This window comes from Molothrus ater, chromosome 21 (assembly GCF_012460135.2).
Source record: "Molothrus ater isolate BHLD 08-10-18 breed brown headed cowbird chromosome 21, BPBGC_Mater_1.1, whole genome shotgun sequence".
Lineage (NCBI taxonomy): Eukaryota > Metazoa > Chordata > Aves > Passeriformes > Icteridae > Molothrus > Molothrus ater.
Genome location: NC_050498.2, coordinates 7,447,763 through 7,471,637, shown reverse-complemented (window position 1 = coordinate 7,471,637; position 23,875 = coordinate 7,447,763). Strand labels below are relative to the sequence as shown.

Sequence of the window (23,875 nt, the reverse complement as noted above, 5' to 3'; positions counted from 1 at the left end):
TCCTGCCCTCCCCTCTAGCGGGAGGAGCCGCCACTGCAGCCGCCTGCGCTCCCACGGGCGCCTGGGGATGTTCTGTGCCTGCAGGATTTCACGGCGACCGCAGCACTGCAGCAGCCACCTGGAGTGGAATATGTGAAACACAGGAGCATTGGCTGTATCTTCTTTGAGCCCTGTGTCCATGGATGTCACAGACATCTTTCATGAAAACTCCTTTCCTTAGGATTTTTTCTCCTGAGAAGCTGAGAGGCCTCAGGAACAAAGTGTAAACAATGGTTATCTGCTGCTGTGGAATGCACCAGGTGGATCAGTGATTGGTCTCATGTGGTTGTTTCTAATTAATGGCCAATCACAGTCCAGCTGTCCGGACTTTCTGTCTGAGACACAAGCCTTTGTTATCATTCTTTCTTTTTCTATTCTTAGCTAGACTTCTGATGAAATTCTTTCTTGTATTATTTTAGTATAGTTTTAATATAATATATATCATAAAATACTAAATCAAGCGTTCTGAAACATGGAGTCAGATCCTCGTCTCTTCCCTCATCCTCGGACCTCAGTGAACACGGTCACACATGGATGCATTTGTAGAAGGATGGGGTGAAGGTGGTTCAGATACCTGAATCTGACCACTCTGTAAATCCAGGACCAAACATGAGGTCCAGGGAAGGAATAGGCTGCAGGCTGGTCAGAGTTGCTGATGAGGAGGAGGCTGCTGAAGGTTAGTTTGGTTCCAGACAGCATCCCAGGTACTGGCAATGGGTCTCTTGCTCAAATCACACTTGTCTACAGTTCTGTTTTTGTAGTCAGTTATATTCTGAGTGAATGTGCTCCTCACACAAACCTGCTACATTTATGTCTGGTATCAAAGAGATGTAAGAGTTTCAGCAGAGACAGATGGTGATTAATTGGGCCATGTCTGGCCTCCTCCACACTGAGCTCCTTAGGGCTGAATTTTGAGGGGAGCTAAGATAATGATCTACATATTTCAGGATCTTCTCCTGTCATTTGTGGGACTTATGGCTATGGCACACCAGGCTGGCCAATTGCTGTGACAAGGATTTTTCTTGGCAGGTAGAAATGGCTGTTCATTATAATACTAAAAATGTTTGCATAGCTCGAGTTCCTGAGCAGTACAAACGAGATTTCAAGGGCTCTTTCAGTTGTTTTGCCTTACTGTGGAGTTGGAGGAACTTGTTCTCTAGCTAAATACACACTTTTTATTCAAAAACCCCATCATGTCTTTAGCAATTCTACATGTAATGAAACCTCTTCCCCTCCCTTTTGACCTCTTTCTCTAGCTCCCCCAAGTCAGCTTCTTGTAAACCCACAGGGAACTCAATTGGAACTTGTGTTCTGGCAGGATTGTCAAAGGAGACCTGCAGGAGGGAAGCCCAGATCAACCAAGAACAAAATTATCTTTTTCCTTTCTCTGTCTGAACTCTGGTTTTCATGGGATGCCCCTGCCCTGACAAAACCCTTGGTATGTTTTAAAATGCTTTTTCCCTGTGGACCTGCACAAACATAGTAAGTTCTCACTGATACAACAGATCCTGTACCCTATCTCTAGAGCCTGGCAGTGTATATAAATGCACTGTGAAGCAGAATTAATTGCTGAGATCTCTCTGCTGAGGTATTGCTTTGGGCTGTAGTAGGTAGGCCTAGTAAAATTCCACAGCACATTAGAGTTTGTGCATATTAATATCTCATCTAAAGCAGCATAATATGTCAAATTTCTCCTTTCTGGTCATATCTGTGCTCACTCAGTCTGATTTGTCAGGTTTATTACGTGCTGGTTTTGTGGATTTTTACACTTGACTGCTGACTGGACTATGAATTAATATGATCTCCATAAAGGTAATAAAAACTCAGAGATTTTTGCCCAGAAGTGAACTATGTGTTTGGCTCTTGGCCTGCCATATTTGGCAGGGGTCACTGGAAGTCCATGCAAAAGCATGCAAAATCCTGCAGGGGCAAAAACTCCTGTAACACTGAGTTTTTAAAGGCTTTTGAGAGAACATGAAGTGACAGCTGAGCAGAAAGTGAGTTCCTCTCTAGTGACAGCTGCATGCAGGAGCAGGGAGAGTTCCCCTTGCCTTACACAATCAAACCAGTGAAATGCAAGCCTTTGCTTTCTGCATGTATTAAAATATATTAATGGTTTTTTTTCTCCTTTCCTTATGTATGCAGGAGGCAGACAGCGGGGAAGAAGAATGCCGGTCCCAGCCCAGAAGGTAAGATTGCCACAGGAGTCCTCGAGGATGCCTGGCTCTGTGGAATGTTCCACGGGGCTCTTGCTGTTCCTCTGGCATGTCCTGCAAACACACATCACTTTCTGCCTGTTGTTGATGTTGCACAACCATCCTTAATGAGCCTTACTGAAAAATGGGTTCTAGTAAAGGGTTTGCTGCAGCAGGAAATGGGAAAAGTCAGACTGCACACTAAAAAATAAATATGGGGAACAGTTGGCAGAGATGTCAGTGAATATATTGTCCAAACTGCTGTTTCTGTAGCTCCCTCCAATGTCCTGTGTTGCTTCTCAGGATTTAGTCCACCAGCAGAGTATTCTGAGAGGCATAACCAGACTAATAAACTCTTGTTCTCTGGTTTAAAAGTCCCTGTTGCCATCAAGGGTGATCCTGATCCATACAGGCAACTGCTGCTTAAATAGCACATTCAGGATTTGTGGATATTTGCTGCTGATGCAGGTAGTCAAAATTATTCTCAAAAATTAGGAGACACTGAGAATTTGTAGGGGTTTTTTTTTGTTTAATTGGGATTGTTTTGCAGAGAGGTGTTCACTCTTGTAAATGCTGATTTTAGTTGCTTCAGGAAGAACTTTTCTTGGTAAATATTATTTGTTAAAAAAAAAATTGAAACTCAGCTGATTGAATGGTGACAAGTAATGGTGATTTTTACAATGTAGGTATAGTCTGCAGGGTAAGACTTCTTGGGTTATTGTAAGCTTTATCTCCTTTCCTCTAAGCCATCAAAAAAATTATTTCAGCTGAACCTAATAAAAGCAAAAATTGTATAATCAGGTGACTTCTCCAATGGCAGGAACACTTTCTTGGCTTAAAATGTTGCAGCCAGATTTTGTGAAAGGCTTCAGATTCCCTCCAGAGGGAGTAAAGGGGAAGTGAAGGTGAAATGGTTCTCCCTTTATGAGCTCTCTGGCTGTTACAGTTCTTTGCTTAATGGTGTTTGTGTGAGTAGGTAGCAACAGAAGCCATAATATCTAGCATTTAAAATACTTGAATGAGATCTGGGCTTTGTGTTTTGGGGCCAACTTGGATAAATCTGCAAAAGAAAAAGCTGTCCTGGTTGCACATTCCCATGATTTCACTGTAGTTCTGTGATTCTATGGCTCAGGAAAGGTGACTGCCCTGTTTACTTCAGTCTTCTAGCCCTAAATGATGATTTAAGAATTGCTGAATTTCTTCATTTTACAGCTTTCATGAGTGAGAGGAAAGCTGGAAAGCGCAATTCCCGAAGGCTCAAATTGAACTCAGCTAAACTCCAATTTTTCATTTTACTCTAGGCCTTCCAGCAGTCACAAGATCAACTCATGACTTGATCTCAGTATACATAATGTATTGGAAGGGATGGGAGGTATTTAATTGTTGTGGGCACTTAGCAACCATTGTAGGTTAGGTCTGAAATGAGCATTTTTTTTAATATATTTGAAATAACTTCCTGGGGTAGGAAATGACAACCTGCTGTTGATGTGGTGATCTGAGCTCTGTGACTCCTGTTACTGGGGTCACAGAGCTAACTAAAACCAAACTCCTTCTGGGGGAAAACAAGGGGGTGGGTGTTAAATGTGTTTGATTACAGTAGGATAAAAATAATAGAGTCAAATGGGGTAAGGAGTGAACCTGGAGTCCTGCTGTGGAGGAGCAGCAGATGTCCATAAACAGTTCCTGAGTATATCTAATCCCCAGTTTTCACAAGAACATAGCAAGTAGCAGCTATTAAAAAATACAGGCAGTAAAAAGGCTACAGGCTGAGTTTGGCTTAAAAGGAAAAGTGTGTTTCCAGCTGCAGTGTCACTCAGATAGTGCTGTGGAGTAGCCTGGCATTCCTCACTGCCTGCCTGGGCAGGGCCCGGTTCTCCTGAGGCTTCATTCAGGTGACCTGGCTCCAGGTAGTGGTCAGTGTTTGGGGTGGGATTTTTTTTTTTTTTTGCTGTTTGTAAAATTCTTCTGGTGAGGAGACCTTTTGTCTCCTGCGGTCATGGAAAATGTGTTCCTGTGCTACCTCAGCGTGTCAGGCATCAGGCATGTCCAAACTCATCCTGGAAACTGGACACTGGAGCCAGGAGTACAGCTGTGGTAGGACTAAATGTGTGTTTGCATAAATAAAATAACTTTTCAAAGGTTATTAAATAGGATCTTAGTGCACAAAGGTGTTAATGCTTGCAAGGGAGTTAGTGAAGACCTGAGCATAAGCACATGGACTTGTTTGGTGTCAGAAGATTTTTGCAGTGCTCAGTCTTGACAATCATTGGGTAGAGCCTTCATTTCCATTCCTGTGTCCCCAGGTCTCTGCAGAGCCTGGGGATTGCTGTCTCAGAAATGTTACACTCAGATCCAGCTCAACAGCACTGCTAATCCTGTGGTTAGCAAAATCTAGATAGCTTCTTGTGTTAGGTTTCTGCTGTTTATCTTTCCTCCCTGATGAGGTATGGGATATATACTGAGGTGAGGGGAACATGCAGGATAGCCTGGCAGCAGGACAGCAGGAGGGACAGTGTTTGTTGAGCAGAGACTAGGAAGAGCAGCAGACTACAATGTCCTCCAAAGAGGCAGAGAAATAAATTACAAACAGAAGCTTAAACTTGTAAGTGATCACCATAGTTAAACAAAATGATCTGTCTGTTTGCTGACCTGTGCTTTTTTAATCTAACACCACAGAGCCCTGTGATTGCCTGGACTGAGTCTCACAGAGAAGGAAGAACTGTGTGAAAATGCTGTTCAAACATAAACCTGCTCTACAGAGCATTCAAATGACCTGACAAGTCGGCACTCGACAGCACCATCGTGGACTGAGGAGCTTTCTGCTTTGGGAATTAGCAGAATCTGCTTAAACTTTTGTCCAAAAGATGGAAAGAGCTGTCAGAGTGTAGAAAGAGAGTTCCTGTGGGCTCTGCAGTAATCCTTGGAAGGTGCTTGAAATGGCATTTCCTGTCGAACTCTTTTGTGTTGATGCAAAGAGGAATGATTTTTTTTTTCTACTGAGGAAAGTACTTGGGTATAGTGAACATAGATCTGACTTCTACAAATATTTCTATCCATTATTAAAAACCCCAGCAAGTTAATGCTGCCAATACCTGAAGCTGAACAAATAGGTGAAACCAGCTTGGCTTTTGCAATATTTTTTCTCACACCCAAGCCCTGCTCTGTGTCCAGCTGTAGCAGTGACCATTCATGCAGTTTATGGGTGAGATCCCCAAAGCCCTGACACAGATCCAGGCTCTTGCTCTGGAGTTCCTGATCGAGCCAGTCCCTGTCACTCTTGGCTAGTGGAACCAAGACAGTGCTGCTGCATAAGCAGATGTCCTGAGCAATCTATTTATTACATTTATTACCTTCATAGCTATGTTCTGACATTTTTATTAGGCTGTCTGGAGGCTGTGGAGCTAAACTGGCCTGCACATCCCTCCTGTCCCCTGCTGTCCCCTGCTGCCACACTGAATCCACTCTTAATGGAGCATACATGTTAACGAGCTCTTTGCAGCATCCCGAGGTTGTTAAAATTTACCTAAAACGCACACGTATTGAGCTGTGAGTTGTGTTTACACCCTCTGAGGTATTGACATTCAGGTTTTGTGTGCTCTCTGCCAAGGTTGCAAGGATTCAGCATCTTTGTTTTGCTGACAAACGACATCTCTGGGCCCGGGGCAGGAGCAGTGCTGCAGCTGCATTGGATTTGCTGTCAGGATCTGCCTCTTGCTTTTTTGGGTTTTATGTTTTAAATGGTGCCTCTATTTCCACACCATCATGATTTTACCACTTCTGTGTGCCTTGAAACCACTCTGGTTGCTGAAATGCAGCATTTGAGGCTGCTCAGTAACTGAGCATATAAAATTGGGTGAGCTGTATTGCCTAGTGAGGCTGCCAGGGACTTCAGAGGTATTCTTTGAACTTTTATGGGCTGGCAGTGGGTCAGACTAAGTCCATTTGCTCAGGTAAAGCTGAAGAGCCTGTCGTTCCCTTCAGGTGCCACAGAAAGTGCTTACATCCTGCTTGAAATCTGAGACTTGTTACCTGAAAATGTTCTCAGAAAGTGTTTGTCCTCCCCTCTTCAAGTGGAGGCAAGAGTGTGGTGTTAAATTATAATTTAAAAAGAAAAAAAACCCCACACCTTCTGCAGCACAAGAATGGTTACCTTCTGGTCTGCTTTTTTTTTAGTCGAAATAGTTCCTTCCAGGAGTGGGAAGGAAAGCAAATCAGATTATTGCCATGATAACACTTTGATTTGCCAAGTTGCCTCAAGGTCTCAAGCTGTGAGTAAATACCTTTGTTTTAGGAGCAGAAGACCACAGTCTGATGCAGGAGCTGATGGTTTATAGCAGTATAAAAGTTGCTTTTCAAAGAGTAAGTGGAATAGGTGTGTGTGCTTTCTTCTGCAGGGCAGCAGCTCAATAAACTGTCCAAGGTGTTTGATTCTTAAAATGAGACCTTTTGTACAATATGTGTTAGTCCCTGTGAGAAATGGGGGGTGATCGTGTGATACTGAATTGACTGCACTTCCAAAGGCTCATTCACACCCCACACTGAGCTGTGGGGATCTGCAGCATCCTGTGACTGCTGTGACTTTTGGAGATGTGTGTCATCACCATTTGGTGCTCCTGTCCCTCCTGGTTATCCTTAAACCCTCTCTGGTGTTACCAGAGACGCTTCCAAAGGCCGTGTGCTGAGAGTTCTGGCAACTAAACCTTCCTTGTGCTGCCTCTGCTTGCTGCTGCAGCTGCCAAACAATTACTCTGTTAGTACTTGAACAGTAGCTGGATCTTTATTGGGTGTGCAAGACAGTTTGTTAACTCCATCTTGAGTAAGATGGGGCTCTGTGTGTGCTGTACAGGAAAATGTGTGTTTATCCATGCTGGAGATTACTAAGCTCTTGTAGTATGAACCTTATCTTTAGAATGTGTTTCCTGAATTCATCTTTCTGTCTTTCCTTTCAGTGACAGCTCAGCCTCTCTCTGGCATTTACTACAGCTGCTTGGGGAGAGTGTAATGCTGAGATAAAGAACAGTTCTGGTCATTTGCCAGCTCTGCTGACCACCAGAAAAAGTTCTTTGGGCCAGATTCATTACAGTGGCCATCATTTTTGAATACCAGTTCTTTTATCAGCACACTGTGAGCAAAGGTATTGAACTGGCAGTAAAATTTGGGTTTATTAGATTAGTAACAGGTATCTGCAGGGCTGGTTCACTGCAAGGTCTGTGTTTGTGGTTGCAACGTGTTCAGTCCAGTCTGATGACATACCTGTGGATCACAATAATGTGTGAGATGATTTCAGGTGTGATCTTCAGGCTGAAGGATCGAGCAGAGTAATATCGTTGCACTGCCAAATTACCAGGTAAACACAGGGAGCTAGCTCAAAATCTGAATGCATATGAAAAGTGGTTTTGAATTTGTCATTCTAAGCGTGTGAACGGAGGAGAATGAGGAACAGGGCAAGGACAAGCTGGGAAGTAAAAGGAATGAAGGTGGGTCAGATCCTCCAGCTACCAAAAGGGTCCAGAGTCCAGAACAGCGGCTCCCACACACTTGTGCTCCTTCAGAGGGTCACAGAGGAGGGGCTGACCAGGAGGTGCCTTAAGGATTCCATCCGTGCTTCTGTCTCCTCCTGAGCATCAACCAGGTGCTCTAAGCTAAAGGATTTCTATTCCTTTAGAATAGAAACTGAAATTCCCTTTCCTGGTGAGACACCTTCACAAGACATCAAAGTTAAACATGAATCTTCAGAGTTTTCAGCATTTCGTGGATTTCAGACACTTAAATGTATTTTGATAATCTGAGCCAGGGTTTCTGGACTCATTGCCGTTCAGCTCTTTGGTGTCTTTGCATGAAAAACGTTCCTTTATAAAACTGGGTGAGTGGATGGTTTGACAGTTGGGAGGATTTAGATCTTTCTTCTCCACAGGTCATTGAAATAATACATTACCTACACTGGTGTTTCTTGTTGGGAGCAGACATTGCTGCTTGTGTCCCTTTTCCTGCTCGGGTCCCTTCAGTCATCTTAGCTTCAGGCTCTGTAAAAAAAGGTGTAATTGAGCATTGACCTCTCCGTGTCAGACCCTCGAAGATTTAATGATAAGTAAACTGTACAGTGATTGGATGTGGGGCTGGTGAGGGAAGGGTTTAATGAACTGATAATATTGCAAAATAGGTGTTGAATTCTCAACTAGGCAGCCTAATCATCGATCATGATGGGCAGCTGACCAAAGAGCTTTAAAAGCAGGGGATTGTTCTTTCAGTGATGCTTATCTCCCTACCCCTGTACTTGGCTGATTTCTTTGCTCAAGAACTGGAAACAGAAATACTCTTTGACAGCTTAAATAACCAAATTTAGAATGTGGCTTCCTGTTCTGACTGGTTCTTCAGGATTAAAGTACAGTTTTGCGTGCTTTCCCTGTTCCTGCCTCCCCTTGCCTTTTTTTTCTTTTTTTTTTCTTTTTTTTTCTTTTTTGGTTTTTGTTTGGTTTGGTTTTGTTTTAACTAGATATGGGCTCCTTTATAATTACTTGGTTAAGTTCCCCTGGCTGTGTGTAATCCAGCTGGTGTATGTGAGCCCTGCCTTGGTGGGTGGTATGCCTGTTATCACTGGGACGGCTTTGTGTCTGTGCTGTACTCTATCTCCTTCTGCCTTGCGTGCATTGGCTTGTTTATGATGGCTGCTTCTGAAATCGTTCATATTTTCCTGATAAATTAGACTGCAGAATGCAGAAGGTTTTGTCTCCCATGCCAGAACCATCCAGAAGGCCTCTGACAGATCAGCTTCTCCTCTGAGGTGTGGAGGCAGCAGTAGGAGATGAGTGCTGCTCTCAGCCAGTCAGTCTGTACCTATTTACACGTTTGCTGCACTAATTTAGGGCTCTTCCCAAATAAATCATCTATTTGGACCCTTAATCCACTCACACTCATCTGTCGACTCTGTTCAGTGCTTAAAGCCACATATCCTCCCAGTAAAAGGATGACTTCCCACCAAAAATGCAGGGTCATCAGGTCCCTTGACCCTCAAAGAGCTCAGTGTGGCAGCAAATTTTTCAAGGCTACCCCTTCGGACCCTTTTCCCACCAGAGCTGATGCAGACACAGCCGCCTTTGTGGACAAAGACTGAGTGTAGCTGCCGGTGAGAACAAAAAAGGACTTGGCCCCACCTCTGCACACGGAAATGAACTTGCAACCTCTGCTCCCCAGCGGTGCCTGTGCAAGACTCCCCTGCTCGGCTGTGGGCAGGGACGTGCTGTTTTCAAAACTCGGTGGCTTTTCGTAAATATCACCGGAAACAGCTGTTGAGCAGCACAGAATAAACTTTCCACATGTGCAGTAAAGGTGGCTGAGCAGACACGGCCGTGGCACATCGCTCGGCAGGGAGAGGATGTGCTGGGGGTGAGGGGGAGGTTTGTTTGTCACAGCAGCTTCACGAGTTTTTTTCTCATAATCCCCTGAAAACACTGGGTTTTCAGGGCTGGGTTCTGCATTGTCTTTTCTGTGATACTGATAATAATGATTGAGGGCAAAATTGCTATGTGACAGCCTCCAACTGTCCCCTTTACCTTGAACATGATCAGTGTTACAGCCTTAGTACTTTCCATGTTTGCAGGAACAGAACATTCCTTGCTTTTGCAGAGTACCTGGACTTCAGTCCAAATGGGCTTAATAATGCCCAACCCTTGACACCCACTAGAGTTAGACTATGACAGGATATTTAGTTCATTAGGGTTCTTCAAAGAGAGAGAACTGAGGGGACCAGAGACAATCTCATTGGTAGGTGGACTATGAAATGAAAAGAGGTCATCAGGTCCCCCTTAGTGTAGACTAAAAATTGAAGATGCCTAATAAGACAATCATGCTGCAGATTTAATCATGTTAACACATGAGCAGACACTCAGCAAGCCCCTGTGGGATAGGAGTGGGTGGAACACGATGACACCCACACCTTTGTGTGGTCTGACAAGAAGCAGCAATTCAGCCTGAAGCTGTTGATCTTGGATGGAAACAGAAGCTTGATGAATGCCCTGTTTGCATGTGGACTATGTGCACTGACACGACTGGGTGTCCAGCTCTGAGCACGCCTCCTGCCAGTGTCAGATCTGGGCATGCCACTGCCAAGCCTGACCCGTGCACCGGGGCCTGGGCTGGACTAGGAGCAGCCCTTTAGCAAGTGATAGTCCTGTGCAGGACACAGGATTACTCTGTTAGACCAGTGTGAGATCAAAAACTGCTCAAATGCACCAGGAAGGCGAAACAGCTGAAGGTTCTGTGCAGGCTGCTGTGATTGTGGAGTTTTGCAATGCAGCCACCGGGGAAAATGATGACTGTATGAATAAACAATATGTTGTCAGCCTCGTCTGCCAGACTGAACACTACAAGTCAATAGGAGAGATTTGTGCATGCATGTTCTCCTTACAGCCCCTGAAACTTCTTTCCAGAGGCACCTCTGGTAGCATTCCCTCTGCTTCCCCCTCCTGAAGTGTTTGCTCAGACATCCCTCACACTCTTTGGTTTTTTTTTTCCATTGTGCTTCCAAAACTGGTTCTAGCTGCTGCCTTATTGTAGCAAAGGTTTGGGGATGGGTGTTTTTACAGTGTGTCTCACGTGCAGTATATAACTCCAGTTTATTAGTTCCTGTGGTGTTCAAAGGTTAAATGGGATCCTGCTGCCCCTCAGGCCTGTGGTGTCACGGTGCCTTGCAGGGTTTGCTGCCTGCCCCGCTGGTGCTGGGGCCTCCTGGGGAGGGGGAAATGCTGAGCAGAGCTCAGACAAGCAGTGCCCTTTGCCCTGCAGCAAAGTGTGGCTTGGTGCACAGGGCTGGGCAGCACTTGAGACCCCAGACAGGCGTATTTACATCTTGTCATGCAGTGATTAATGGCTCTGCTCACATGCTCTGCTGCAGCACGGCCGTGATTTAGGCTGCTACCTGTCATCACTGCAATTTTGTGCACTTTAAATTCTTTGTGTATTTGTCCCAGCAGAGTGCACCTGCTTCCAGCCAGCAGCAGTTTCTTGGCTGTCTTGTGACTCGCTGCCTAAACTCCATCTCGTGCATCCCTTTCTTTCTGCCTGCTCCTTGCTCCTGCATGCTGAGAGATCAGTTTACTGGGTCTAAACTTTTACTCGTGTCTAAACATAGGGGCAAATTTGACAAAGAAATAGAGTTGTTCCTTAAGTCTGATGTTAAAAGCAAAGTATGAAAATAACACAGCATTTATTGCTGTTGTCTAGTTGACAACATGGTGATGAGTCAAAGATTTGATTTGGTCTTGGAGGTCTTTTCCAGCCTTAATGATTCTCTGAGTCTCCACAAATGGACAGTGGGAAATGAAATGCTAATCTCACTAACATGTACCTGCAAGCAGTGCCACTTTCAGGCTGGGGTTTCAGTCTTTATAGCAACAAACCCAAGTTCAAATATCTTTTACTAGTGCAGATTTCAAGATACAAACTTATTTGAGGATTTCCTATTTCTGTTCTCTAAAGGTTTGAAAAGAAAAACAATGGGTGATTTCTGTCATCACTTGGTTCCCTGGCATATGGAGATGCAGTGCATGATTGTATTAATCCAGGACTAATTCATTTACAAATCTATTATCCATATATTATGAGTAGCTGCTTGTAGTTAATCACTGCACTTGTTTTCAGCAGGTTTTAAGAGCTTGCCTTGTAATGGTAGTTAAGTGTAAGAAATCTGACGTGTCTGGACAGTATCTAAGTACATTTAGTCTTCTACAATGCTTGAATAAAGCCCTTAAGTTATTAATTAGAATAGAACAGAAGTTCTGGGCTTGTTTTTCAGTCTGTGAATGTGTGGTATGTGTTACTACTGAATATGAGGTTCTTGCCAGTCTCTTGACCTCTGGAAGGATTGAGTTACCCTCCATTTCTTAGTCCTGATTTTTCCATTGCTTCTCACAACTGACTTCATTTCTGCCTAACAAAATTACTTTTTTTGGCATTGCAGCAAGCTGGCACTGCATTTTCTTTACAGCTGTGAGGCACCATTACTGAGCTGCGCTCCTGGCTATATAGGATGACGTTGCTTAAATTATTGCAACCAAACAATACTCTAGCAAAACTTGCAGAATCCCAAATTCCACTGCTTTGCCCTTTTCTCTGCCCATCCCTGAAGTGGAGATGGTCAAGACCTTTCAGACAAGTCTCTTCTTGATCATGTCAAGTCTCCTATCACGACCTGAAGCAGCTGCCATCACACTGTGTTGGTTTTTTTCAACCTCTCTCTGGTTCGCTGAAACTTTTAGTTAATAATTGGAAATAAAGCTGATGAACCTTTTGGCTTCCAGCTCTGCTGCCAGATCACAGGAGCAGCTCTGCAGTTGATGCCTTGGTATTTTTTGCTCTTGAGTAGATGTCATTAACAAGTAGTTGTGTTTAAACTCACATCTTCTCCTGCCAGCTCATTTGTGCCTCCTTGCTGGGCATGTGCCACCCATAGCAGATGACTTAAGACTGGTATATCATGTTCCTCTGTGCCGGGATGTCATGCATTCCTATGGAAACACAAAACTGAGCTTGCTTCCAATCCAAGGCTCCTTGGTTGTTGGCCCGCGCTGCTCGCTGGGTGTAAGGGCTGGAGAATGCCGCTCCGGGATGGGCAGGGCAGGGTGGGATCGAGCTGTCCCCGGCTCTCCCCAGTGGAAAACCGTATGAAATTTCCCTCGAACTGTAACTCCCAGCAGCCAAACGACAAGATTTTTGTTTTAAATAACTTCCTTTCTTCCTTTTCTCGAGGGGCGATGGAGCTAAAGATTAAACAGCACTGAAAGGCAGCTGCTTCTCTTCTCCTTTGGCAGAAAGCAAGTTGTCGCGTCTCTGCATATGAAAGTTACTGCCAAGAACTCTTCCCCCCGTCTCCTGCAGGAGAGAAATTGAGGTCGTTTCCTAAGCACCCGAGTTGTCGCTGCCTGCCTTTTGCAAAACATCGTTTGATGTGCTGCATCAAACCCTGTTGCAGGGCGTGCAGCCTCGCTGGCTGGATCTGAGGGAGAAAAAAGGAGCGGGGGGAAAAGGGAATGGGAAAGGAAAAGCTGGGCGCACCCGCGCGCGGTGCTGTGCCTCATCCCTCGCTGCTGCCCGCCGGGGGAGCCGGCAGGTGAACCCCGGCCCGTGAGCGGGGCGGACCGTCCGCCTGTCCCTGCTCCATGTGTCCCAGTCCTGCGTGTCCGTGCTCCATGTGTCCCTGACCCCTCCCTGTCCCGCGTGTCCCGGTCCCGCGTGTCCCCTCCCTTTCCCCGCGCCGCCACGTGCGGGTGTGGGCGGGGCAGGGGGTGTGTCCTGCCCTGGCCCCGCCCTCGGGCCGCGCCTGCGCGGCGGGGGCGGCGCGGCGGGCGCGGGGCAGAGCGGCGGTGCCGATGCCGCGGGGCAGGGCGGCCGCCGCGGCGGGGAGCGATGATCCCCTACTTCTCCGACAACGCCGTCATCTCCCAGGGCGCCATCGCCCAGCTGTGAGTACCGGTACACACCGCCCAGACTCCCCTTCCCGGTGCCGCTCCGCCTGCCGCGGCTCCCGGCGGCTCCCCCTGCCCGGGCGTGCGCTGCGCTCGCTCCGCTGTCCCCTCTCTCCCCTCTCTCCCCTCTCCCCTCGTCCGTCCCGTTCCCCGTAGTTCGCTCCGCCGCAGATTGCCTCCGGGCAAACTTTCCCCTGGCCGGCACCGCAGTGTGCAAGTGCTGATAAGCGCCGGCAGCGCCCGGCAGCTGCTGCTCCCTCTCCGCTCACTTCCCTGATTATTCTTTTTTTTTCACTACGAGCACTCCGAGTCCCATCCGAGCGCTTCTCTCGGTGTAACACGGGAGCAGCTCGGGGCCGTGCGGGATTCCCCGGCAGGCTGAGCGCTGACAGCGGGCTGCAGACCCCCGGCCCGCACACTTTGGGCTGATCTCAAAGCAGAGATCAGCCCCTTATCTGATCTCGGGTTATCGCAGAGCGGCGGGGGGGGGCTGCGGGGCTGGGCTGTCCCAGGTCGCAGCCGCAGGAGCCGGTCCGAGACCGTACACTCAGCACCTGCGGGTGACAAGGCAGAGACGTGCCCTGCTGCTGCCAGTTGTTAGGCACTGTCAGTCTTGGGCAGCTCTCAAGTGCAGAGTGCCTCCGTGTCCCAACTAAGCCGCATGGAAAATCTCTCCAGCTTCACCCACCCCGCCTTTGATATGCAGATACGAATAATCATTTAATTTATAAACAATTAACAGCCACTGCCTGAGTCGTGGGGTTTAAGTCGTGGAAGGATTAAGGAGGGAAGTGGCAGCTATGGGGTGGTAGATAAGGCGTTCTTCAGAGAGATAGTCGCCGTGATCTAGCCATGCTTGATACTTCTTTAAAGAAACCCACAGATTGTTTTATCTCTTGAAAGCATCATGAAAGGCTTACAGATAAAGTGCTGGGTCCCACCTGGAACTGCGTTCTTGTCGCAAGAAGCTCCTGCTAGAACTGCAGCTGGAAGTCTTTAGTAGATATCTCTGCTTATGCTTCATATGGAAATGAGTCCCCGGACTCTGTGCCTTCTTTTGTGAGCGCTAGCAATCGCTGCTGCAGTTGGTAATCAGTTCAGCTAAGTCTCTGTGAGCCTCTCATACTCAACCCAAAATGTTTGTAATTAGTAATTTTTTCCGTTCGCAGTGTTGCCTGTAAACAATCAGGGCTTTCCCTGCGGTTGCTGATAATGTAGGTTTAACAGAGATGTACCTAAACTGTTCTTCCAAAGCAATGATGCAAACTGGATGTGCCCTGGGCTTTGGGAAGTTGCAGTAATTCTGGAGTTGTGGCGAAAACCCCAACATACTGTGGGCTGAAACATTTCCTTAGAGGTCTAAATGATTTACCGAGCTAGAGTAGGTAGCCAGGTAACAATTTAAGTGCTTTTAAGGTGTTTGTTTTATCCCCTACTCAAACACTTAACCCGGGGCTGGAGACTGTACAGAAAGGGATCAGAAGGAAGGGGAAATGCTGCTCGTCTCTGCTCCCTCCGTCACATGTCGCACGGATCCCTGCAGCAAAGTGCCTCGTGGTGGGTTAAATGGCCACTTGGTTGGAAGGACCACCCTTTCCTTTTCTGGGGAGAGAGATAACGGAGTTATCGGAGTGGAGCTTACAGTGGAGCTTACGCTGTCCTTTGCCTCCTGTGAGGGAAGATTAATAAGCATGAGAATGACAGAGCTTTTGGCCCATGCAGAAGTGTTCTCAGAGGGCTGAGTGCTGGATTAATATTTTGCTAGTGTTCTCAATCAGGATGGTGCTGTGGCTCTCGGGCTGGCCTAGTAAAGGCCAGCATTTAAAGTTTGTGCTCCTAATTAAAATTTCACAAAGGCTGATTAATATTGGATGTCCTTATTTCATCATGGGCAAGACCTAAAAATCCAGATTTAGTTGTTTGCTATGCTAAAAATGTGTTCTCTGTGGAATGGGAAGGGCATTGGTGACCCAACCATTATCAGAAACTTCTGTTTCAGTGTATTCTTTAGTAGATGTATTTGGCTGATCAGCTCTGACTTTCAGAGATCAGCAGAAATTACTCTTGTGTTGACGCTTTTAGTCAGTAATGTAGTCAGCTGGTCTGGGTCTAATTCATTTCAGGTTCACAAGGATTCAAATAATGTCCAGGAGACTTGTGTTTATCAAAATGCTCAGAATTTATAGTTGTAACTTGTTCCAGAAAGTCTTGCTACTCTCACTGAACCTAGGGGGAATTCTGCTGATTTACTAATTTATTTGTGTGTAGGATTCAAAATTTACTTTGGTCTATTAAAACTCTAAGGCAGCTGATAGGAAAGATAGAAAGAAAAAAGCAAAGCTTCAGAGAGTCCGCAAATATCAAAGAGTTTTTATCAAGAAACCTGGAGGAATTGCCATGGATCAGTTCTTCCTGCCTGCAGTCGCTTCCTTTGCCTCTGGCCAAGTTTGAGTAACTCAGTTCATTGCTGGTGTCCCTGCAGTGGCTTTTCCAAGTTTCTCTGTTTTCCAAGTTTCTCTGATAATGCCAGATTCCTCTGTCACCCAGTTTTCCTCTCTATCTCAGCGACAAAGCAGGATGACCCAGCCATCAGGGCACTCACCTGGGGTTTGAGAAAACCCAGCTCTTGCTTTCACTGTGCCACATCCTTCCTGTGTGAGCCTTACCAGGCTGTGTTCAGCGGGGCAGGAAGGTGCAGAGGGATGCTCAGCCTTTGTTCAGAACCTGAGGATTGACCACCTCCCTTGTGCCCACATCCCTCTGGCATTTTGAAGCCTTTTTTGTTGTGTTTAAATACTTTTGACTCTGCCTTGGCTTCCTCTCTGCCAGGCAGCAGTGGGAGCCCTCCCTGGGCACAACTGAGCACATGTTGTAGCACTCCTGTCCTGTTTACTCCTTCATCCTCGAAAACTCAGGAGTCAGATGGACCTAAAAACCCAGACAGGCTCACTGCTTTCCATGGTTCTTGTGCTTGCCTCATACCAGTCTATTTTCTATTATAAGATGTTAATTCAGTTTTTATATGTATTTTAAACTTTGAGGAGAAAAAAGAAGGAGCAGGAGTAGACACTTTCTTCACAGCATTGTGAGTTTATGGTGGAGCTCGTAGGGGGGGAAAAAAATAACCCAAGAAGTTAAACTGAATTATTTTCAGTGATAGGTAGATACAAAATGTCCTTTCAGACCTGCCTTAGCAGCCTGTTGCTCTCTCCCGTAATCAGTTTTCTTCTAAGTGATAGCCTGTGTGCAGAGTGTGAAGAAACAGCACTTCACAGTGTAAGAGGAAGTTCTGAGGCTGTGCAAGTAATTACAAACTGTACAGTAAATGACAGCACTGGGTAATTCAGGCTCATTGTGTTGCCACCTCTGTGCTGTAACCTGCTTGGCCCTTTGTCCTCCCCCACCCCTTTCATTTTCCTCTGTCACACGGCCTTGGCCTTTATGGTGGGAAATTTCATGACCACCTAATCTTGAATTGTGCCAGATGCCAAGTCAGGAACTTGGATAGGTGTGTGGCTGCTGTTGCCATTCTTTGGAGAGCTACTTATTTATTTATTTCTTGTATGGGAAGCCTTACAACCTTTTTATCTCCTTACAATGTTATTGCTGCCAAAACCCTTGACCATTCAGCAATTAGACCCAATCCTCTGAGCAGTATGTTATTGGAAATCTTTAATTGCTTCTGTGCCATTGTAAAGCACTGTAGCTTTGTGAGTATTTTACCATTGTGCTGAGAGTCAATGATATTTAAAAGCCAAGGAGGAGATGCATGGAAACTGCTGCAAAAAGCCTGGAAGATCAGCAGAGTCATTCCAGTTAGCACTGTCAGCTTTGACTGAAGTTGCCTTATGAGCTGAGGGTCGCTCTGGTGGGAAGTGCTTCAAATACAGAAAGTGGTTGATGAGCCCTTCATGTCTTGTAGAGTGTGGCAGGATCAGGGCAGACTGCAGCAGTTGTTTTCTCCATTCAAGTGTGCATTGTGTGCTCTGGGTTTGTGGGGCTGCAGAAGACAGCCTCATACTCCATCAGGGATGTGATGGGAATGTGCAGGCAGGGGAACCTGACCCCTTACCCTTCCTGCCCACCCCTCCACACAGCTGAGCTCACCCTGCACAGTGGATGGGCTTCCTGTTGACAGAGCAGAGTCGTCGGGGATTTCTCATCTTTTTTATTTCTTTGCTGCTTGTGAGGAAACAAATGCAATGCTTAAGAGGCCTCTTACTACCCACTGATTACTGAAAACTGTTCAAATAGGTTGTGGTATTTGCATAAAAGTGGTAATGGTCTGTGCAGGGTTGATCATTAACCAAACCAGGGCTGTATTGTTCATAACTACTTTTCCTGTTTGGCTTTTCCTTTTATTCCCCTGGAAGCTGTGGGTATTTGTCTCACCGATCCTTCCTGGTAAGGGCTGGAAGAGAGACAGAGATGGTTATCAGACATCACATCAAAACCTGAGCCACAAACCAGTGTTTCAAGGACAAACCCCCCACGCCACCACCCTTTTTGAGCAATATGTTTTACTTAGGAAGCCCACGCTGCTGGGCTGCCAAATTAATGTTTTAAAAGGATTTAAATGGTAGAGTTGACTCTGAGATTGTGTTGTCCTGAAACATCTGCAGATGTTCCTGTTTCTGGAAATGCTTGGGATTTTTCTAAAGACCACAAAGCAGAAGGACTCCAGTGAGATTATCAGCAGAAAAAGACCTTTTGGGGCCAGTTAATAGCTGGCTGGGATTTTTTTTTCAGGATTCTACATCCTTGCACCTTTATCACAGAGCCCCTGGTTAAAATATTGCTTCATTGTTTTTAAAACAACTTCAAGCTAACTTTCTTGACAGTTGCTTCTGACTAGTGTTTGTGGGGTCAGAGAAAGTTTAAAATTCTGCATCCCATTCTGCAGTAGGCTCTGAAGAGCTGCTGTCTCCCCTGTATTGGTCTGACAAACAGCATTTAAATTATCAGCCTGTATGGGCTTAAAACTAGTTCAGCAAATATTTTTCTCCAGTGTGTCATATGTAATGTGTACAGAGCAAATCTGCACCTTGAGTTTCCAGCCATGTTGTTTCATAGCAGCTGGTTGAAGACTGAAATTTTCACAAACACATGGAGCAAAACTCACTCCTGTCCTTAATAGTAAACACCTTGTGCCTTTGCTGAAGTATTCCAAAGCCACCTCTTTTCTTTCCATGTGCAGCTTGGCCAGAGCTTGAATCCAGCAGCTTGAGAAGGAGCTGCAGACTGGCAAGAGCTGTTCTGCAGCCACCTAATGCTGGGTTGTGTGGGATTAACCAAGTGTTTTGTGACAGACAGCAGCTTTCTGGTTCAAGGACATCAGCCTGTGGATGAGGGAGGCTGGGGAGAAGAAAAGCCTATAAAGGTAAACTTAAAGGACAAGTCCCAGAGTTGCTGAAGGCTGGGAGTGACATAGGAATCCAACCTGGAGGATCTCTCAATGTAGGATTGGCATTTTTTTGTGATTGGCAACTTGATAAATTTGGGCACTTCTATTATATTGAGGTGACAGGCTCCTTGTTCAGTGCATATTCCTGTTTATCCAGTACTTATCTGCCCCTCATCAACATGGTGTTCAGCTCTTTGGGCTCTCTGATTTACTTGCAATAAGCCATTTAAGCAGAATGCTTTTCCTCAAAACACCTTTGTTATAAGTAGGCTAAATCCAGACTGCTGAACCAGAAATGATTGACTCCTTTTTTTCAAACAAATGATCTTTGTCACTTATTAGCGAACTCTTTCATTTGTTCACACGCTTCTCACAATGGCTTAATGAGCTCCATGCTGTCCCAGCAGGCAGAGCTGGCTCCTGCCCCTCGGGAGTGCCACAGGTTGGGGTCTGGTTGCTTTGTTAAACTTCCAGCTTTTCCCTGGAAGAGCACAGATCTCAGTGACACCTGGCTGCTGCAGTGTGGCTTTAGGGGAGGCACCCAGGTGGATCAGAGGAAGTTCATGTCAAGGTCCGGAGGTGCCTGGGGTGGACTGGGACCCCTGTTGAGTGGAGCTTGGAATTGTCTGTACTGTGGTGTTGTGGTGTATACCGTGCTGGATTTCTTCACTCCCTGGGATTTGTTTGCCAGCATGAAGAGAGTGAATTTGCTTCTCTGAGCCTCTTGTTGTCCTGCAGCCTCTTTTTGTACAGAATCCCAACTGGATGCTTTGGAGAGGGCTGTTACCTGTGGCTTGTGTAGCTGACAGGGCACGGGCAGCTCTGTTCTGGGTGTATTGCTGGTGTTTTGTGAGACTCCAAATGGCAGGTGGGACTGCAGTAGGGTCATTTTGATTAGCAAATGATAAATTTACCTTGGTCAGGTTACAAAGTAAGGGGGAATCCCATTTGCACAATGTGTAGAAAGCTATCATTAGTCTTAATTTTGTCCTCCTGTTAGTTTCCTGCTTGCTTTCTGCAACTCGATACTGAATTAAAATGAACCCAAATTGTGGGAGGAGTTTTACTGGGTTTTTTTGTTTGTTTAGCTTGTTTGGGTTTTTAAAGGGCTCATTGCATGGTGGTGTGTGAAGAGCTTGTCACTGGCTTTGTTGTTGTTATTGTTAGGGTTGGTTTGTTGTTTTTCTTCCCTTTATTTGCTTTGTAAAAGAGATGGAGAAATCAAAAAACAGATGCAAAGTGGAACAGCCGCATTCCTCTGTGGCGCAAAGACTGAAAGACAGTTAGTCTAAATCAAAACAAACAGTTTGTCAGCACCATTTCTTGCCCTCCTGTTGGTTTGCCATGATGAGGAGATTGCAAGAAAGCAAAAGAGGAATATCCATGTGCCTCCATAGCAAGTGGGGGTACCACAAATACCCACCCCAGAGGTGGGGAATGCTGCGTCCAGTGTGTGTGAACAGGACTGGTGTGTGGGGGTGCTGAGCCAGCCCAGGAGCTGCATTTGGGGAAGGGGGGTCAGGAGATGGACCAGGACATCACCCACATTCCCAGCACAGTCCCCGGCAAAACCTTGACACTGCTGTAATCTTCCTGACTCTTTTGTCCTTAGTTCCTTCAAGTACATAATGAAATGTTCTATGAGAGGCTCTCTAGCTTGAAATTAAGCAAATATCTATTCTGGAGCCTTTTTAGAAGCTGTTTAAGAGCCTTTTCCCTGAAGTACACTGTGTTCTTCTTAGAGACTTCGCTGGTTCTGTGGTACATAGCAGTGTTTAGTATTCTGATGGTCTTTCTACTTTAATGTGTGGTTTTTAAAGGGGTTTCTATGCTTTTAGGAAATACGAAGACCTGAGTTAACCACAGAAAATTGGCTGCCAAACTGCTTAAAGTGCTAATTCTGCTGAAATTTAGCACCTGACTTTTGCAGGGATAAACACATCTGGAATCTCTAGTCTTCTGAGTTCAAACTCCTGTAAAATAAAACTTTTATTTAATGTGTTTCCAGTCTGAGTCTCAGTCAGCAAAACTATGCAGGGTTTTTATGTTGAGTTAAAAACTCCTTTATATGCATTTTGAAGTAAAGCATTGACATCCCCCTGCAAGTTGCATGAAGGTGCTAAAAGAATTGGTTAATTTGCAGCTGTGCTGAGAAATCACAAATGCAAAACTGCATGGTGATGCTTCAGAAGGAAGCACTTTGCTGTTTTTCCTTTAATTTACTTTTTTTGTGAGCAGATACCATGAAGAGTGGATGGTTCACACTACTGCTTCCCTGCTTGTATTTAAAGTAGCTGTATAAAAACACTTCAATTCTTAGGAACGTTTTGAAGAAGTTTTCTTGTCTCCTATTTAGAATCTCCCAGTTCCTTTTGCCTCTTAGAGTGCCCTTCGTTTCGGCTTTTATTTAAGTTGGGAGATGCTGTGCTGGTGTTAGACATCCCACAGTCTGTCAGCTTCTGTTTAAAGTGGTGTATGGTGAGTGATTAATGGAAATTATTTGGGGAATAAAGGACTCCTGGTAAGCTGATCCCTATTCAGAGCACCAAAAGAAAAAGCAGAGTCACAAGGGATGTTGTCTCCAGGAAGAACTTGTAACATCCGCGGGGGGAAGAGTTGGATTGGAAAGTGATGCTGAGCTTGCATTTTGAAATGGATCATAATTATATCTCATGGTCTGATTTGGAGAGCTTTTCCTGATGGCTCTGGAGGCTGATTGTCACTTACACCAGCAGGATGCTGGAGTGGTTCTCGTGGCTGCTGTCAGGGTAGGTGTGCTGGGAGTGCTGCTCTGAGCTCCTGGGGACAAGCAGCCTTGTCTCTCCAGGCTGTCACCCCGTTCCCTCAGTGCTGGGTCACTGAACCCAGAGTGAAGCTGGGTTTCTTCTTTGGTTTGCAGCTTTATGTTGAATCTGAAGTTTGTATTGACCTTGCTTTGTGCAAGGAGCTGTCCTTCTAAGTGTTGCCCTGGTTTGAAGGCACGGAATCCATTAAACTATTCCAGCTATAAAATGTTTCTGATCCTTTGTCTTTGATGATTCCTTACTTCTAGCTGATTAAAATTTCAAGTTATTAGTTGCAGCCACATTTAAGTTTGTATTCCCTTAATTGTAGCTTTCCTGTTCCCTAAAATAAAGTCCCTGGTGTATTTGCAAGGGGGAGCAGATCAATGGCCCAGTTACTGGCTGTATCTTCACAACAGGTAAAGCTCCCTGTGACTTCCAGTTTCAAATCAAAACCTATTGAAAGAAACCTGGCACGTGGCAGTTCTCTGTGAAACAGCCCACAAACCATCTCACATCACTGGCTACTGCTGACTGTCCTTTTTGCTAATCTAAAGGGACAGTAGTTCCTAAACCGATTTTACTGTTCCTGCTGGAAACTGTCATTTAGGGATCAAATACCATTGCATGGGGAGGATGCAGTAAGAATGAGAGAAAATTGAAAGTGCTGAGTGCTGCAGAAGTTAAAATACTGAACAAATAACTTCCTTCTATATTTTTATGAGTCAAATCCAACAGCCTCTTGATGATTTTTGATGCTTTTGGTAAACAAGCTTTTGCTTCTTCTTAGCAAGAGGAAAAGGCTTATTATTCAGCATTGATTTCTTTGTGTAGAGACAGAGTGGTCCTTGTTTTGGTGCTCTATTTACAGGGGTCTGTTAATGTATTTACTGAGGGCAGCCAACAAGGCTGTGATCAGAGCCAGGCAGCTTCCCCAGCGTAATTCCTCCATGCCATGCCCTGGTTGGGGTGGTTGCAGAGCCAAGTCCTGGCACAGTTCTGCTTCTCAAGGCAGCAGGAGCTCTGCTCCCTGGCTGACCACAGCCATGCTTGGTGCTGGCCACATCCACTGAGACCAGAAAAACACAGAGCAGCATCCTCCTGAACCAGTCACGTCCTGGGGCTGTGCCTGGGGGAGCTGTGGCTGCTGGGGAGGGAGTGGGGACACAGGGTGCCCTGCCTTGAGTGGGTGCCGGGGCCTTGTCACCTCTGCTCACACCCATCCTGGGGAGGCAGCCAGCACTGGCCATGCTTCAGGCAAGTCAGTGATCTCCTTCCATCTGTAAAGTGCTGGACATTCTTTGGCTAAATATAGGGGAGCCTGGACTTGGCTGTGGCAGGGAGGGACAGTAAGTTGACCTCGGTGTGTCTCCTGTCACTTGTGTTACAGTCGTATTTAAAGCAGATGGGTCCTTCTTGTGGGACACTGCCAGTCAGGCCAAACATGGTCAGGTCTGTGACAGTGACATGCAGGGAGATTGGCATAAAAATTTATTATAAAATATCTCATCTTAAATGCACTTAATCGTAGTGGGGAGAGACCAGGTTGTTAATTAACTGCTGGAGGGTCTGTCAGCTGTCATTTAAGGTTTAAAAAGAATCGTGCTGTGTATGAAGGCAATACTTTCAAACTCTGGTGGCAGAGGAGATTACTGTGTGGTTTAAAGATAATCAACTAGGACTGTGTTAATTAGGAGAGAAAAAAGATAAGTGTGTGTCAATCAGAGGGGTGTTCTTCCTGAAGATTAACTAATCAAAAAGCTGGTGGTTATTTTTCTCTGTTCCTTGATGTGATAGATTATCCTTAGGAACTTTTCTCATGTTGATTTAAGTGTTTCTAAGAACACATTTGTGAAAGCATTTTGTTGGTACCACAGCAGCTGGCTCACTTTGGGCAGGCTGAGCTGGTAGGAGCACGGCATGTGGTGGTAAAACACTGTGGAGTGTTCTCCTGGGTACTGCTGTCCTGCTCCATGAACCCAGTGGTATGCATTA

At 45.7% G+C, this 23,875-nt stretch overlaps 1 protein-coding gene across 2 annotated transcripts in view; it reads left to right on the top strand.

Annotated features, from left to right (window-relative positions):
* SSH2 (slingshot protein phosphatase 2) overlaps window positions 1-23,875 on the top strand; it is a 91,190-nt gene that overhangs the window by 26,742 nt on the left and 40,573 nt on the right. Inside the window, exon 2 of one of the 2 annotated variants that reach the window (XM_036395002.2) lies at window positions 2,185-2,228. In XM_036395002.2, coding sequence (XP_036250895.1) covers window positions 2,185-2,228 — 44 coding nt within the window. Of the gene's footprint in view, window positions 1-2,184; window positions 2,229-13,604; window positions 13,691-23,875 lie in introns of those variants that run through there. The other variant, XM_036395003.2, reaches the window with a different exon arrangement.